The 18781-nt window shown below is 40.3% G+C and overlaps 1 protein-coding gene and 1 pseudogene across 2 annotated transcripts in view; one reads left to right on the top strand and one right to left on the bottom strand.

Moving 5' to 3' along the window:
* The window catches only part of LOC104932989 (acyl-coenzyme A thioesterase 4), a 21347-nt gene extending 9518 nt beyond the window's left edge, over window positions 1-11829 (top strand). For both annotated transcript variants that reach the window (XM_010748335.3, XM_027273102.1), the window contains exons 2-11: window positions 4158-4398; window positions 4559-4658; window positions 4749-4939; window positions 5185-5354; window positions 8384-8503; window positions 9149-9231; window positions 9333-9429; window positions 10339-10419; window positions 11134-11275; window positions 11414-11829. In XM_010748335.3, coding sequence (XP_010746637.3) covers window positions 4203-4398; window positions 4559-4658; window positions 4749-4939; window positions 5185-5354; window positions 8384-8503; window positions 9149-9231; window positions 9333-9429; window positions 10339-10419; window positions 11134-11275; window positions 11414-11532 — 1299 coding nt within the window. In that variant the 5' untranslated portion in view covers window positions 4158-4202 and the 3' untranslated portion in view covers window positions 11533-11829. The remainder of the gene's footprint in view (window positions 1-4157; window positions 4399-4558; window positions 4659-4748; window positions 4940-5184; window positions 5355-8383; window positions 8504-9148; window positions 9232-9332; window positions 9430-10338; window positions 10420-11133; window positions 11276-11413) is intronic.
* Window positions 11830-14018: 2189 nt separating this feature from the next.
* Window positions 14019-18697, bottom strand: LOC109139434 (piggyBac transposable element-derived protein 4-like; annotated as a pseudogene).
* Between the last annotated feature and the right edge of the window lie 84 nt (window positions 18698-18781).

Below are 18781 nucleotides of genomic sequence, written 5' to 3'. Positions count from 1 at the left end.
GTTTTCAGGTGATCATATACCAATGGAAATGTAGTTATATTGCCATATTGTGCAAATGTAGCCTCCTAAATCTGAGACACGGGACCTTTAAGGTCTCTTTTAACCACAGCCACATACAGTATAATTACATAGCAACCATGGTAAGTAGATAGTTTTATGTCAACAGTTTCACCTTCTATTTCTCCAACAGAAAGTATTGTGACAAGAGCTATTGAGCCTTGAGCCATAACTTCATTTTAACATAAAAAATTGGCTTTAAACCATCAACAACATACTCCATTAAATGCCAAGTGCAAAGACATGACATGGGAAACAATGAGCACACATGCTTGGTTGTGTGATACAGAATCACTGTGAATCACTGACAATGACTTTTATCACAGAGGAAATGATTTAAACTGTCATCTTACTTTGGAGACCGGCACAATGTGCTTCTAATAGTAATAAATGTGACGTATGCTTGATGGGTCCCATTTTTCCTCCCAAATTGGACAAATGGAGGAAGAATTGCACGCTGGGTACAAGAGACAATTTCATCACAGACAAGTCTTTAATGATGTCTCATCTGCATTTTTCAATTTGAACAGGGCCAAAAATAGATCAGTGGCCAGGCTTTGGTTGAAATGAGGCACGTTAAATTGATCGCAGTGAGACAATCACTTATCCAAGGCTTACGTGTCCATTTTACCAATGATTCGGTAATATGTTTATCAAAACCCCCCAAAGATGATTTCCTCTTGAACAAAGTGCTGTTTTTTTAATTATTTTTTTTTTATTATTATTATATATTTTTTTGACTGTTACTGCTTTCATGAATGCAGATTATGGTGTTTATTTTGGTTTGTAATAATAAGAGTATTAAGTTTTAATTAAAACTAAGCAACACAATTAACAACAACAGCAAAACGAATGAACAATATGAATAATATATATATATATATTAGGGCTGTCAATCGATTAAAAAAAATTAACTAATTAATCGCAAAAAAATTCTGTATTTAATCGCGATTAATCGCGATTAATCTATCAATAAATATATTAATACATTAAATGCATTTTTCTGAGACTGAAGCTTATAATGAATATTTATTTATGTAAAATGATCAAATTAATGTAGAATAAACACAGAGAAAGTATATTTAAATTCATTAATTTTATTGGCTTAAGGTGCACATATGCACAGTGCAAACAGAAAAAAAGCCAGAATGAGGAAATATACTGAGGAGTGCCACACTCCTGTAGTGTAGACTGGGTGTTTTGCTTTGAGGTGATATGTTAAAATCTGTTACTTCTGTGGAATTTAAATTCGGATTTGCAAACTGTGCAAATTACCTTGTTTTTGTCCAACGAGCCGTCGGGCAACTTTTTAAAATGAAATGTTCCCCATAAAAATCCGTCCTTATCCATCTTTCCGCCATAGACTCTCCTTTAGTTAGGATAGATCATAGACATATACATAGACGCCGCATTGAGCAGGTTGGTCCGTTGTTGCGATACGTTAACATGTCCGCCATATTGGATGTGGCAGATTTGCCCGTAAACTAATACAAGCAGGGCCGGTTTTAGCTATGGGCAATGTGGGCGACCGGCCAGGGCGCAGTCTCCGTGAGGGCTTTAAGTTAATGCCTCTTATACACCCATTCACACACACACACTATCTGGGAATATCTGGGAAACAAAGCTCTACTTTGCCACATCCAAAATGGCGGACGCCACCGGAAGTAAACAAAACCGCGTTAATTTTTTTTAACGCGTTAATTCTTTAAAATTAATCGACAAAATTAACGCGTTAATTTTGACAGCACTAATATATATATATTACGACGTAATTATAATTAATTTAGAATGAAAAATCATTTGTCTTTTCGTATGAACCCTTTATGGGCGTAGACCTATAGCCAGCGTTGGCCAGAGGAGAGAGCTGTTGAATAGCTTAATGAGAGCTGTTGAATAGCTTAATGAGAGCTGTTGAATAGCTTAATGAATTAAGTAGCCAACAGTGACACAGTGGTGTTGTTTATGTTAACGGGTACAGCAAGCCAACATATTTGTGGTATGATACTGGTTGGAACGTGTGCATGGTGTATTTTGATTTTTCAGCTGAGTGTTTGTAATCTCCAAGGCAACCGGAGGACTGGAGGACAGACGGTCGTGTTGATCAGAGACGGTTGATGAACTGGTTCTGAAAGTTTTCACGAGTTAAATAGCTTGCAGAAAATAACGATTTCCTAATTGATGCCTCAATTGTTTACAAGTTCTGTTTTACATGTAAAGCATGCGATTGTGCAGTGTTAAGTTGACATGTGAGAACATGTCTGACAAAGAGAGCCTTCTGTGGCTGCTTCATGTGTGAAATAATGACACCATGAGTTAGTTAACGCCCTGAAACATAATGATTTAATTATAATGAATTATAATGATTCTCAAGAAGTTTGTGGTTAGTATGACGGTACAAAATCACTGAATACTGAAAAGTTCTGTACATGGTTCATTGTTTGAAACAAAATTGAAACAAAAAGTTTGATTTCATTGACTGAAAATTACATTAAAAAGACAAAAAATAAATAATAAATGTCAATCAAACAGCTGTTCACAAGCATCCTCCTGTAAAAACACTGTTGGTCAAATATACTTGATGTCTTCATTAAAGAACATGATTATGTGTGCAGTGGTACTGAACTCTGTCAGGTGAGAGAGCCGTTGAGATCCCTGATCCGCTAACACGGCAAAAGAGTTAATAAAAACAACTTGGGAAACGGATGATAGAAGGTTTCTCACTGTCTGGCCTTGCAAATAGGGAAGTGAAACTCCCCACTCCCCACGATGTGAAGCAAGCAAGGAGGATGATGGATTACTTAAACTAGGACTCATTTGTCGCCTGATATGGTTAGAATCCGGCAAATGACTCATTGCTGCCAGAGATGGGGATGGTCCGGCGAGCAGGGAGTATAAGAGACACTGCACAATGGAGATCGTGGTTATCCTCGTCACCTTCGGATGGCGCTCAAGTTCATTGCTTTATATTACAATGTTACTGTTACTCTGTAGTTTGATGACATCACGGCATAACTGCTGTCCAAATAACAAAAGCTAACTTCGACACACACGGAACTTTAGGCTGAATTAGCTTTCCAGATGAAAACAGAAAACTTCGGCGTCGTTGAAAACATTAATCAATCATCAGTAATATCCATGAGAGAGTCTGCGGCTATGTTTATCTGTGTTTTCTGCCGCCCTCAGTCCTGACTTTGTTTTTCTTATTTTTTCTCTTCTTTGATGCACAAACTCCTGCTCTCTTGGCTCTTCTTGTGCTAAATAATAAATTTGTTCCTCCATTTGTCTAAATGTAACTTCTTCGACCCATGGTATATGTACAAAAAAGGCGAAATCTAAAGTAATAAAAACATAACAACTTGTTTCATAGGGTGACTCTATAGCACTAACAACATAGTTATATATATTATATTCCATTTCTGTTAATAAATCACCATAAATATTACACACTGGTTCTTTTGAAGTAACTTTCCAATAATGTTCATGGATTCGGAAAGTGGGAAGTTAAAAGTGCACAGGATTAACCCTTGAACAATAAGCTGAAGTTTAAATTTGAGACAATTTCCTAATACTGCTCCACCTAAATTGAGAAATATTTCCTCCATTATATCTATTTGAGATTTGAGGCGATTAAAGCCCCATTGTATAACTTTGCTACCATAAAATAACATTTAAAATCATTTTGATGCTACACTGCTCTGGGTACAATCACCCACGAGAAGTACATAACGCTCCACGGCCAAAAAGTCACACACCGCCAACTGTTTTACTGATTTTGGTGAAACTGGATCATATTTTATGGAGAAATGTTTTCTGGCTTTCCCTGCGATGTCCTCTGCTCTTCATCAACTCTCTGTGTGTTTCCTGATGAACAGTAAAAACTGCTGAACCTGACTCTGTATCCATCTATCTGCTTGCCTACCTGTAAGCAAAGACTTTCACTTTGGCAACTGGTCATTAAACTGCCCCAGTCTCCCTTGGTTACCTGTGATTGGGTCCTACTCCATTTGTTGCCAGATTTCACTAGATGTGATATTATCACAGGAACAGGATACAAGTCAAATTAGTGTTTATTATACAAGAAGCTCTGTTTCTGCCCTCAGGCCTCTCCTCTACAGCATACATTTGATCTGTCTGCTGAGTTCAGGATGGACAGGAAGCAGTATTGTGTGAAGCTGTCGGTTCAGCCCTCCAGAGGACTCGTGGATGAGAAGTTTATCGTCCTGGTCCAGAACGTCTCACCAGGTTTTCAAATGACCATCCATGCCCTTCACAAGTGTGAAGACGGACACAGCTATGAAGCATTTGCTCACTACACTGCCAATGCCACTGGGACTGTGAATGGTACATGGTTCAATCCCTACATCTAGAAATTTCAGAATTAATTTAGAAATGTTTGCAGGTATTGGAAAGAAAAGAATTTAAAAAAAAATTGTGAAACTGCACGGAAAGAATGAATGTTAAAATGATTGATGAATACATTTTTCATGCCTTTACTTTCCAGTTTCAGAGGATCCCAGTCTGGGCGGGACATATTCTGGGGTTGAACAGATGGGTCTGCTGTGGAGTCTGAGACCAGTTCCAGGCACTAAACCTGGGCTCAGGTAGGCCAAAAAGGATGGAGCTTGACCCTAGTGAATTAATTATCAATCATTTATCTGTGTCAGAGTTAACTCTTTCCCATCATCCCTCAGGTTGAGGAAGGTGAACGTCCAGACTCCCATGGAGGTCACCATCTCAGTGTATCAGGGTCACCAGACTGAGGGCTTCATGGATCAGGTGCCGCTGGTTGGGGTGTTGGTGGAGCGCTGGTACATGGCGCCTCGCGTCCGTAGGATCCCAATCACAGAGAACGGACTCACTGCAACCCTCTTCCTGCCATCAGGTAGGACCAGAGGAGAATCAGGAGGAAGGTGTGCTGTGGGTGGAGCTCAGGTGTGACATTCTGAGCAACAATGACCACTGGAGTACCATTAACCATGAAAAATCATCAACATCAGTGTGGCTATTGGAATCGAAGTGAAAAATGAAAGGTCAAAAAAGGTTTCCACCAAATGTAATCAAGAGTTGCAGCAACATTGAAATATACAATATAGCTGTGTAAACTAGTTTTGTTGTTTTGAAATGAAGGACTGGGACCTTTCCCTGGCCTCTTGGATCTGTGGGGGGGTGAAGGAAAGTTGATCGAGTACCGTGCAGCTTTGTTGGCCTCCCATGGAATCGCCTGCTTGACCCTCGACTACCTGACACCTGAAATCACCATGGAAACCGGGAAGATGGTGGACAGCCAGTACATTGAGGTAAATCTGATGAGAGTATCATATTATGGCCAATAGGGAGCTGCAGAACTTACAACACAAGCCCGCCCGTATTCGTACATACTTCGGAATTACACCCAGTTAAGAACATAAGCAGACAAATATTAAATGTACATTATTTCATGTAATTAATTAAGAGATTCTCGTTGTCCAGATGACCAGTGTTTTCTCCTTGTGACAGAGAGCCATGTAACAACTGGTTGTAAATACCATGACATAGGGCGCCAACAGTCAAACAACAAAGATGTCTACTGTTAACATTGACAGTATTTCCGCAAATTATATATAGTTTGCCGTTTACTGTCAGCCTGAATCCATGTGAATTCAGCATTATTCTAAAAAATATATCCAGATCACAAACCGTGTTCTGCTCACTGGCAATATTTATTAGTTGATTTATTTTGGGCGTGAGACAGCGTCCCATTGTCTTAAGATTGTGTTGATGTAGGTTAAAAGTTGCTACAGGCAGCAGGGGTGAGAGGCATAAAAGGATCAACAAATAAAACTGTGTGCATTGACAGAGACAGAAACATGCATCAACTTTTTTGTCATCACGTTTATAAATCCGTGTCTACAACTGATGTGTTGTTCCGTGTCTACAACTGGGTTTTATAACTCTCAGTAAATCTGTAAACATACACCCATAAGCTTAAGTTCTACTGCCACAATTATCCATAAATCAAAACTTATCTAAACATGCGCCCGCTCCACCACTGTCACTTGATGTCACTCAATGATTAATCTCCAGAGCTCTCATTGAAACAGACTTCAAAAGGTGCAAATTGCAATTCAGGATCAAATGAAAAGCTCATTAACGGGGAAGTAATAGCTTTAATGTAAATTAATAGGAGGAGTGAAATGCACTCAATTCAAATCAATCAATTCAAATTGTGACATTTTACACAGAAAAATAACAACAGAGTGAAATCTAAGGTTTCATTTCTCCCCTTGTATTTCATGCACCTCATCATTTCATCATTTCTGGCTCTGTCTCTTATCTGCATGTTTGTTCATGTGTCAATACACCCATGAAAACTGCTTCAGAGGTTCACTGAGACCAGTGTTTTTAAATTACATTGACTAAATTTACTGGATGAAGTATCATATTAGAGTTTGACACAGACAGACAGTTATGTTGGTTTGACTTGATGTAAAAAACAATTTTCATACTACTACTATTATTCTCACCACATCTCTATCCATTACATTAACACACACCTTTCAAAAACCTTCTTAACATAACATTTTGAACTGCTACATGTAAATATCTTGCACATTCAAATATTCTGCATACTGTAAGATTTTGCACAGACAGTCAGAAACACAACGGGAGGGGAAACAACCTGAAAACACTGGAAAAGAAGGAGACTCAAGGCTGAAATACACTACATGCGGAACGGCTCCGGAACGGCCGATACGTTTCAATGTTAGTCAATGTGTCAGCTCACACAGTCTCCGTCCCCGCTGTGTCACTGCTCCGGAATGACTGCGGCGTCCGGCAGCCCTCTGCAACACATACGCAGAGCTTCTACTTTTTACGGACCCTGGAGCACGGTGCATATATTCAGCACAGATCAGACCGTGCGGGGAAGGAAATTGGCTACAAAATACAAAATAAAACCCTGGTTGATTTTCAAAATAAAATACTCTACTCTCTATACACGGATCGAGTTTCATTACAAGAACACGTCATAATGGGCGGGGCCAACCTGAAGTCACCAGGTGAGGGGTTTTCAGGTGTAATCATTTATGACACCTCACATCCTTTTTATAAGGACACCAGAAAAAAGATGCGGCGTTGAATGCCATTGCTGGAGTCAAAGAGACTACAACCGGCCATATCGCGCGTGAATTCGCGAGATCTCGTGACGCTCGGTTGCCGGCGGAGACGCACCTGAGCGCATTACAAACGGATTATGTGTAAGTAGGCGGACGGCGGATTACGCAGCCGTTCCGGAGCGGAGCCGTTCTGCAGCCGTTCCACATGCTGTGTATTTTCGGGGTAACAGCCTCCAATGTCAGGTCTGGACGGGAAGGAAGACCCAGGTGCAGAGAGCAGATGTTTAAGCCAAATTTATTTAAATTTATTGGTTTCAGGTTCCTTGGCAACAGGTTCGGGGTCGTATAGACGAGACAGGGCATCAGGCTTGACATTACGGGACTCTGGCCTGGAAGACAGCATGAAGGAAAATCGGTTAAAAAACAGTGGCCATCTTGCCTGTCGAGAGCTCAGTCTCTTAGCTTTCCTGATGTATTCTAAGTTCTTGTGATCAGTCCAGACAATGAAGGGCTGTTCAGCGCAGTGTTGCCACTCCTCCAGGGCCACTTTTACCGCCAATAGTAGAACTGTTGAACCCTTTTGCGGCTATTTGGTGTTGGCCCTTCAGCTACAGGGCTCACTTTAGCTGGATCCATCTGAACTCTTCCAAGGGCTACGATGAAGCCCAGGAAGGAGACAGTGTCAGCATGAAACATACTCTTTTCTGCCTTCACGTAGAGCTGATTCTCTAGAAGCCTAGTCAATACTTTGGTCACATGTTTCATGTGTGTGTGTCTAGGTCAGAAGAGTAGATAAGGATGTCATCAAGATATACATAAACAAACTGGTCTAGGAAGTCCCTTAGCACATCATTGATCATGGCCTGAAACACGGCTGGTGCATTCGTCAGTCCAAAAGATGACCAAATACTCGTAATGTCTACTCGGGGTATTAAACCCCGTCTTCCATTCATCACCCTCTCTTATTCTGATTAAATGATAAGCATTTCCTAGATCTAGCTTGGTGAAAACCATAGCCTTTGTTTTTCTGACATCTTTCTCTGCTACAGAGATCTACAGATTTGCTACAGATTTTATCCAGGGAATGCAATGCGCTTCTGTACATAGTAACACATTTCTTTCACAGAAATAATATTTTCAAAATAAAACAAACAAAATGACATAAAATGTGACCTTACATTTCATGGATGTCACATTAACAGTTATTTTTCTGACATCTTTCTCTGCTTCAGACAGCCTACAGAGTCCTGGAACAGCACCCTCAGGTCCTTGGCAGCAGGATCGCCATGTTGGGTCTTTCCTTGGGTGCTAGTGTCACACTTAAAATGGCTGTTTACTCCCAAGTTATGAAGGTAAGACTAGACCTAAAAGTTACTTGTGTCATCTTGATGTAGCTTAACGTAGCTCCACTTCTTTAATGAAGGTTTGTTAAAGCTAACGGATTCAACATGATTCTCCCCTGTCTGATGACTGACTGGAGACCATAGTGGGTCTCTTGATGAGTGTTTTATACTCTTGCAGAGCAGAGGTAAATAAAACTGGATTGTACCACACAGCTTGTAACTTCCTCTATTTTGGACCTGACAAGTCAGCTGTGCTCAAACAGCGGGTCATTCTCAATGTCTCCTTGCTCTGCGATGCCATCATGAAGGATATCTCAGTTCACTTTTCAGTAACAAAAAAATCAACAAGTTAAGAACATTTTCATCTAACAGGATTATTAAATAACTATTTGGAAAAGAGAATAGAAATGAATACAAATTATTTCTGAATTGTAAATCATGCAGTCAACAGTAGAGTACACAATAAACTGTGCATCAACACACAGTATAAAAAAAATAATGTGACTAATGTGGAAGGACATAAATAAAAATACTGTGGCAGTAGAAACTGTGCCCTGAAAGCTCCAAGGCATCAAAAGATGCTACAGAGCTGTTTACACCTGCAGTGTGTGTGTGTGTGTGTGTGTGTGTGTGTGTGCGTGTGGGATTTCTTAGCTCCGCTGTGTGGTGTGTATTAGTGGGTGTCACGTGCAGCCGATTGACGGATTTTTGGAGGAATTACTGAATTTCTGCCGCATGTAAGTTGATTTGTTATATATATATACTATATACCCACAGTATGTAATGTATTGTATGTACAGTATGTACAGAATTAAGGAAGATTTTTTTGTTAAATCAGAAACTCAGAGACAAAGACTCGCATCAATGAGGAGGACCAGGTCATCTACCATGATCTGCTGCTGCCCATCCCCACCGACCCCGCACTCAAAGTGGACGTGAGCACCACCAGCCACAATTTCTCTCCGTCTCTTTCTATATTTTCAGTTTTGTGTATTTTGGTCTCAAAAGTGTCTTTTGTTGCAGTTATCATGTTTGGTTTAGGATTTATGATGTGAAACATATAATTTGGTTTTGGCAGAAAGTAAAATGGCCACATGGCACTGTAAAGGTTTTTTGTTTGGGTTCCATTTCTGAAAATGTATGAGAACCCAAAGAGTTGCATAACACTATACTATAACTGGACTATAACAATATACAAGAATGAAACTAGGTATGTTACAGCTACATGTTACATAGTTTTAGTAATTTTCTATTTTTAGTCATTTTCTTACAGCCATACAACAGTATCATGTGGGCAGCAGTGTCATTTTAATTTGCTTTATTTTCATTTTACATAAAAAAAGAACATCTCTACAGGCTACATATGAATTCAACTAATTCCACAGGTAATGGCAAGTGATACATACGTGTAGAAAGTAGTTATAGTGGATTAGATTAGGTACATTTGCTGATCAGTTATTAATTTGTAGGATATGAAGAACAAATTTGTGAATTGTATAGTGCAAGAATGATTATTAGACATTTTATCAAACAAAAATAGATTAGTTTCATTTTTTGTTTTAAACAGAACAGTCTTCTGTCAGTTGACCTACTTAACAGTTGATTTACATTATGTGGAGTCACATAAACAGTGATGGGGATCAGTTTATATACTTTTACAATCTTTTTAGAATCTACAGAAAAAACAACAAAAAACATGTGCATACATTTTCCTCTCTAGCTTTGAGTTTTGTCTCAAAAATCTGCAGATTGTTGATGATTCAACAGCCGATATCAGGTGATTAATATTTGAAGCTGCAGTCGGTGAAAAAGCTGAAATGCTGCTGCTGTTTGTCTCTGAGCAGGTTGGACGACTCCAGTGTCCTCTGTTGCTGGTTGTAGGCGAAGACGATCAGAACTGGCCTGCCTACGAGTCTGCAATAGATGTGAGTTTACTGACATGACAACATCCTGTGTGAATAACAAACTTGGTCCAAAGGTTTGAGGTCATATTATTAAACTTTACTAAAACTACAAGGACACTGAATAGTTACTGGGATATATGGTGCTTAAAGATGGCCAATATTAGATACAAATTAGTTAAAACATAAATTGTATGTGCATAAGTAAATAAGCCAACACTTTACAAAATAATTAATTAGCTTATTAAAGCTCAACCACTTCATATTTTTTATTAAAATCATTAAGTCATTTTTCAAATGTATTTTATTTCACAAAGACAGAAAACATAAAGGGATGTAATCAGGAATAGAGCAACAGTTTATGCACTGTTTTTACACAAATATACACACACGAAACTCTACAAAAATGTAAAAAGTTTTTTTATCTGACATTAACCTGAAAAGCCATGAAAAAAATGGAGTGGATGGTTTTGCAATGTTTTTAGTAATGAAAATAAATCATGAACCTCCAAATAAATACATAATAATAATGATAATCATTTAAAATCATATCCCTTAAATGTCCCAGGCATATACCTTAATCAACAACTCATTCTAGAAGAGACCTACTACGATTAAGTTGTTCTTTGCAATAGCTGCAGTTGCTGGCATTGAAATTTTCCCTTTCTCAGGTTCCCTTCTACATTGATCTTACAATATCTACAAAAGAAAAAACGTTCTTTACTTCCTGTTTTCCAGATGAAGGAAATGATGGAGAAGGCAGGGAATAGCCACCTGCTGACTGTCCTGTCATATCCAAATGCCGGTCACCTCATTGAACCCCCGTACACGCCACATACCCTTGCTACCGCCTTCTTGTCAGTCACTTCAGTTAAGAAGGGTAGGTTCACCTTCAGACTGGGAAGTTGTAGACGGTGACAAAAACTGAGTCTGAAACTAATGCTAAAAGATTCAAATGTCAAAATTAGGAATTCAGGCTTTAGTTTTGACGGATGTTTCCGTTTCCTGTTGCCTTCAGTGATGGCTCTGTGGGGTGGCGAGACAGTGGCACATTCTCGCGCTCAGGAAGACGCCTGGAGGAAGACGCTGGCCTTTCTGAGGGAGAATCTGTACGGCAGCTCAAACTGCGGGTTTTAAACAATCAATAGTTCTGATCAAGTATTTTGATTGGACAAGAGAGATGATATAGAGCACAACAGCACAGATATGTATAGCTACATGTATCATTCTGCTTTACAGGCCCAATTTTGTTTCCTCAACAACTCAAGAATTCACTAGCAGCCTCCTTTGGTTAGCTGCACTATTTAAGTAAGAGATGACCATAGGAGTGAGGCAAACCATTTCAAATATGTCTCACTAAATTAAGAGCTGTTTGGTGGATTACATGCAAACTGAATTAAACACTTGCTCAAAACACTGTTCTATGTGTATGTGTGTGTGTGTGTGTTTAGGAGTAACCAACTGGTTTCCTGCTTCCTGTTTAGAAAACACAGTCTTAATTTACGGGTTACATACATAATACAAAGTAGGTAGCTACCTCGCACTGTTATACTGAATTTGAACACACTTTTATTATCTTTGGTGCTTGTCCTTGATCTTACAACCAAATCACAGCACACTGATATTGAGTATACCCGCACCTTGTCTTGTGTAATATTCCTTTATTAAAGTAAATTATTGTAGGTGATTTTAATATTCATGTGGACAACCACAATGATATTCTTAGTAGAGGCGTCCCTCGCTATAACGCGGTTCACTTTTCGCAGACTCGCTGTTTCGCGGATTTTTTCAGTGTAATTTTGCATGCTTTTTTTGCAGCGTACTGTACAGTATGAACGCGCATTGTGTTCTGCGTCCTAAATTGGCTAAGGGAAAATCGCACATGTGTTCTGTGTCCTGATTAAATAAGGGAGTACTGTACAAAATGCGTGTAAAAAGGTGTATAAAAGTGTGTGGTTAGGGGTCTTACGCCTTAAAACATGTATAAAATGTAAACTTACTTCGCGGATTTCATTTATTGCGGGTTATTTTTAGAACGTATCCCCCGCGATAAACGAGGGACCACTGTACTGCGTTTATCTCTTTATTAGATTCAATCGGCTTCTGTCATAGTGTAAATAAACCGACTCATTGTCTGAACCACACTCTTGATCTTGTTCTCTCATATGGCATTGAAATTCAACTTCAACTTTATTTGTATAGCACCTTTCATACAGAATTGTAGCCCAAAGTGCTTCACAGAGCAGAATAAAAACAGAAATAGACAAAAAAAAGCATACAGATTTCTCTCTTATTTGGATGGATCCTATTATGTTTAAAAAGAGAGTCACGATCCCAGAACAAGTTAAAATTGTCAACAATAAAACCAAAGTTGTAGATCCTGCTGGCGGTTTGGAGCCAAGTGTGAAGGCTGAGGCGTCTACTAAAATGTCCAGCTCCACGACCCACAGTCGGGATGGGGCCGGATATGAAAACTGACTTTCCAAAGTTCTTTAGGGCATCAAAAAGGAGTTTAAAATAATTTTTAGTGCGCTCAGACTCCCGTCGGGTTCCCACGTGAACAATGATCCTCTTAATCGGGGTCAGGAGCAAGTGCATCATTTCCAGAAGTTTATCCAGAGTGTCGGAGACTGTGGCTCCAGGAAAACAGTGTGTGGCTGCATTAATGAAACGAATGTCCCGGGTTATGGAGTCACCGATGATCAACGTGGTGGGAGGAAAGAGGGGACGGGGGGACGATGCTGAAGACGCTCTGTTGGCCCTGCCTCTCTCGGCTTAGAGGTTGACAGCCCAGAGCGGGGGGTCTGTGCAGGTGGACAGAGGCGAGGAGACTAGCCCCAGGGAGACCCCCAGACTGTCTGATTACGGCTTCCTTCAGCAGCCTACGGCGGTCGTTTGCTGCAGAAGAGCGACGAGTGGCCTTACCATGCCTCACTACGACCTGCCACGGCAACTACTGCTGCTTTGATCATCTGTTTTGATTTTTTATTCTATAAAACAATCATTGTTGTATTGGACTCGATGGAAGTAACATTACCATCATGTAATTTCTGAATTAATTTGCATTGATTTAATTAATCTCTCAACATCTCTCTAAACCGCAGCTGTCACAGCTAATCACACATATAGCCCCCAAATCCCAAATGTGTATATAAAGCCTACTAGTCTACATTTCTAAGTGCATCACAGGATTTCTACCATTGAATATATCTGAGATATATGCTGAGAAATATGTTTTTCAGTTATGCATTCATGATAAACTATATAGGAAAAAGGTGACAGTAAAAATGACACTGTGGTAGTTGTTCATCGTTTTTATTAACTGCTTTAACTGCAATCTTCTACTGCTGTGTAAGTCCACAAGTCATTAAACTGACATTATTTTTCAAATCTGGCAAAGACTTTGTAATTTCTGTTATCTACCAGTTCTGCACAGAAGGTATCATAGTTAAAAGTTCCGCTGGTCCTGCAGGGTTTCAGTTTGGTCCTTTTTGTTAATTGAAAGGAAAGGTGGAAGTTTCAGTGTTCCATCAAAACAGTCATATGGCACCACTGAGCAGCAGCCATGCTGTCTCTCAAAAGAATGTTTTCCTGCAGTAAAGAAGAAAGTTTGGTCAGAGTATTTAGTTTCTATTTATGTTATTCCCAACTAATCTTTCAAAGTTTTTGCTGCCAACTTTTCTTTTTCTGCAAAAATCGCACAGCCTCCCGCACTTCCTCCTGCAGGCCCCTCCACCCTCAGCAGCAGCACTCTGTACCTCTGCGACGAGTGCTGCAGCGGCTGAGGAGCGGGGAAGGCGCTCTCTCTTCTCCATGTGTGGGGTCACCAGAGCTTCTCCCACCTCTTCAATAAAGAGCCTCCTCCTGTGGCCCTTCTGCTGTTCCCAGGATGGCTCGATTGACGTCCACAGGACGAAGGCGTTGTACAGGGAGACGTCAAGTAGGTTGTGGAAGAGAGCCAGTGGCCACCTATTTGTCCGTCTCCTGCAGGAGCAGGTGCCAACAACCTAACAGAACAAACACACGAAACACGAAAAACAATATGAATAAATAATCCAATTATTCTTTCGCATGATTATTTTTTATATGAAAATGCTTAGACAAGAACATGAGTAAGTCAGTAAGAATGAATGAATGTGTGCGTAACTGATGCACATACCTTATCAAGGTTGTCGACACCTCCTTTGCGCCTGCTGTAATCCTGGATAATGGTGGGCTTTCTCTTACTGTCGTCACTGATGTCTGGACCTCTGTCTTTGGTGCTTTAGGAGCAGCACATTCTTGCCCCGCCTGGGGATGTACGACACCAGAGTGTGGTTTCTCGTAAATGCAAACACGGAGGAGAAGACCGCTCTCGCCTTTGCCTGAAGCAGATGGGGGGGGGAGGCTCAGGCTTGTTGCATCGGATGGTGCCGACCAAGGCCAGTTTCCTCTAGAGCAGCTCCTCTGAGTTTGTCACAGGTAATGATGTTTCCCAGGACCACTCTCATCCCCTGGTTCACTTCAGCAGGTCTCCCAGCTTCTTTCCCGGTGTACACCTGCAGCCTCCAGGCGTAGGACGTTTGGACGTCGCAGGTTACCCAAATCTTTAGCCCATATTTGGACGGCTTTTTAGGCATGTACTGCCTGAAATGGCATCTGCCTTTGAAGGGGACGAGCTGTCCACATATCCCAGACTTTGCGGAAGGCAGCCAGCTTGTCATCGTGGCGTCAGGGTCTGGACAGCTTATCGTCAAACCGCAGTGCTCGGCTGGTGTGGTGGAATCTTTTATGGGACATCGTGGCCCGGAAAATGGCCCGTCCGCTTTTCTCACTCCACAGGCTGAGAGTTGATTCGCCCTTTGACCGGTAAACACCAGCCAAAATGAGCAGGCCCATGTACGCCTGCAGCTCCTCCGCGTCCAGGTCTCGCCAGCCTGTGATTGCTCGTCTCCCGTGGAGGTTTGTTAGGGCCAGGATATGCTGCATGATTTCGCCAGTCAGCAGGAGCGAAAAGCTGGTCATGGGGTCCCTGATCCGAGTGGCAGCATACTGTGTAGGTCCCGGGACCAGACCTGGCTGCTGGGATGTAGCGCAGCGTCTCGCTGTTTGTGGCAGACCAACCTTTCCATTTTTTGATGTCCATCCTTCTGCTTCTTCCACTTCAGGTTCTTCTTCTTCAGATGAATCAGCTTAAGATGAGCTGGACTCCATAACTATGTTGAGCGCTTCCTTCGTGCTGTACAGTTTTGCCATCTCCAAAATGACTATTCCCGCATTTCTGCTCATATTTATAACCACAGCTGCAATGCACCTGCATAAATAACCTGAACGAGAACCTAAACAAAGTCCAATTTTGTTTTGGTTCTCACTAATCATCTTTTTCATTATTGAATTAGTTTATAGCGCAGAGAGTGACTTTCAAAGAGAAAATACTTTTGAAGTTGCGCACGCACACACACCTTTATTTATTTATTTATTTTTTTTACACACACACCATTATCCAACATCAAAAGCACACACACTTCTTTCACAGAAAACAGTAAAACGTGTAAAACTTTGCTGCACGCGCTGAATGGTTAAAATGGCGCCACCTACAAATTGAAAGCCAGTGGTCCAAAATGAAATCTTAACATAAAGGAATGCATTAATTTATGTAAGGATAAACGTGGGAACCAAAAAAGTGTTTTTTAATGGTTTTTAATGGGGCACGTTTTGGCTCTAGGAACTATTTAGAATGCATTTTTGTAGCTGAGCCATTTTAGGCTTAATTAAAGTACTGAGATGACAATTTAAAAAAAAAATTTTAAATGAATATCTTTGAGCAAATTTGAGCTATCTTCATTCAACACAGCCACATTTCTTAAAAAATAAACAAAACAAATGGCACGAATGGTCCCCAGGTTGCTCTAATTAACGTCCACATAAAACAAATTTCTGCAACTGCATTCTTCCACTTACGTAACATCGCCAAAATCACATCGTGTCTCAAGCAGATGCAGAAAAACTAGTCCACACATTTGTCACTCCTAGGTTGGACTATTGTAACTCTTTGTTATCAGGCTGCTCCAATAAGTCTCTCACTTCCTTTTTGTGTTCATTAGGTGTCTTGACCATAGACATATATACATAGACGCCGCATTGAGCGCTGAATCGTACGTAAACGGGTCCGCCATATTGGATCGGGCAGGTCTGCCCGTAAACTAATACAAGGAAATGGACTGAACTTCATAAAGCGCCTTTCTACAAAGTTCTTTAAGTTAATGTCTCTTATACACCCATTCACACACACACTAATATATCTGGGAAACAAACAGGCACCAAAAACTACACAAATATACACACAAAAACTCTACAAAAATGTAAAAAGTTTTTTATCTGACTTAACCTGAAAGTCATGAAAAAAAATGGAGTGGATGGTTTTGGCAATGTTTTTAGTAATGAAAACTAAATCATGAACCTTCAATAATACATAATAATAATGAAATCATTTAAAATCCTATCCCTTAAATGTTAATCAACAACTCATTCTAGAAGAGACCTACTACGTTAAGTTGTTCTTGCACAGTTGCAGTTGCTGGCATGAAATTTTCTTTCTCAGTTCCCTTAACATTGATCTTACAATATCTACAAAAGAAAAACACGTTCTTTACTTCCTGTTTTCCAGATGAAGGAAATGATGGGAAGGCAGGGAATAGCCACCTGCTGACCGTCCTGTCATATCCGATGCCGGTCACCTCATTGAACCCCGTACACGCCACATACCCGTGCTACCGCCTTCTTGTCAGTCACTTCAGTTAAGAGGGTAGGTTCACCTTCAGACTGGGAAGTTGTAGACAGTGACAAAAACTGAGTCTGAAACTAATGCTAAAAGGTTCAAATGTTCAAAATTAGGAATTCAGGCTTTAGTTTTGACGGATGTTTCCGTTTTCCTGTTGCCTTCAGTGATGGCTCTGTGGGGGTGCGAGCCAGTGGCCACTTCTCGCGCTCAGGAAGATGCCTGGAGGAAGACCTTGACCTTTCTGGGGAAAATCTGACGGCAGCTCAAACTGCGGTTTTAAACAACTAAATAGTTCTGATCAAGTATTTTGTTGGACAAGAGAGATGATTAGAGCACAACAGCACAGATATGTATAGCTACATGTATCATTCTGCTTTACAGGCCCAATTTTGTTTCCTCAACAACTCAAGAATTCACTAGCAGCCTCCTTTGGTTAGCTGCACTATTTAAGTAAGAGATGACCATAGGAGTGAGGCAAACCATTTCAAATATGTCTCACTAAAAATAAGAGCTGTTTGGTGGATTACATGCAAACTGAATTAAACACTTGCTCAAAACACTGTTCTTGGTATGTGTGTGTGTGTGTGTTTAGGGAGTAACCAACTGGTTTCCTGCTTCCCTGTTTAGAAAACCAGTCTTAATTTACGGGCTTACATACATAATACAAAGTAGGTAGCTACCTCGCACTGGTATACTGAATTTGAACACACTTTTATTATCTTTGGTGCTTGTCCTTGTTCTTACAACCAAGTCATAGCACACTGATATTGGTTAACCGCACATTGTCTTGTGTAATATTCCTTTATTAAAGTAATTATTGTAGGTGATTTATATTCTGTGGACAACCACAATGATTTATCTTAGTTAGTCGTCCCTTCGCTATAACGCGGTTCACTTTTCGCGGATTTTTTTTTTTTTGTAATTTTATTTTTCTGCCAAACTTTCTTTTTCGCAAAAATCGCACACCTCCTGCACTTCCTCCTGCAGCCCCGCCTCCCTCCGCTAGCAGCGACAAGTACCTCTGCCGACAAGTTGCTTACACTTTTTTTTTATCTACACACCACCATTATCCAACATCAAAAGCACACACACTTCTTTCGCATAGAGAAAACAGTAAAAAGTGTAAAACTTCAGCCGCACCCTGAATGGTTTTAAATGGCGCCACCTACAAATTGGAAAGCCAGTGGTCCAAAATGAAATCTTAACATAAAGGAATGCATTTAATTTAGTTGATAAATGTGGGATCAAACAAAGTGTTTTTTAATGGTTTTTAAATGGGGCACGTTTTGGCTCTAGGAACTATTTAGAATGCATTTTTGTCGCGAGCCATTTTAGGCTTAATTAAAGTACTGAGATGACAATTCTAAAAAAAAAAATTTAAATGAATATCTTTGAGCAAATTTGAGCTAATCTTCAGTCAACACAGCCACATTTCTTAAAAAAATAAACAAAACAAATGGCACGAATGGTCCCCAGGTTGCCTCTAATTAATGTGTCCACATAAACAAATTTCTGCAACGCATTCTTCCACTTACGTAACATCGCCAAAATCAGACACATTGTGTCTCAAGCAGATGCAGAAAAACTAGTCCACGCAATTGTCACTCCTAGGTTGGACTATTGTAA

Source organism: Larimichthys crocea, chromosome XXI (genome assembly GCF_000972845.2).
Source record: "Larimichthys crocea isolate SSNF chromosome XXI, L_crocea_2.0, whole genome shotgun sequence".
Taxonomy (NCBI): domain Eukaryota; kingdom Metazoa; phylum Chordata; class Actinopteri; family Sciaenidae; genus Larimichthys; species Larimichthys crocea.
Note: the sequence above shows the minus strand (reverse complement) of the source record. Positions and strands in the feature narration are given on the sequence as shown.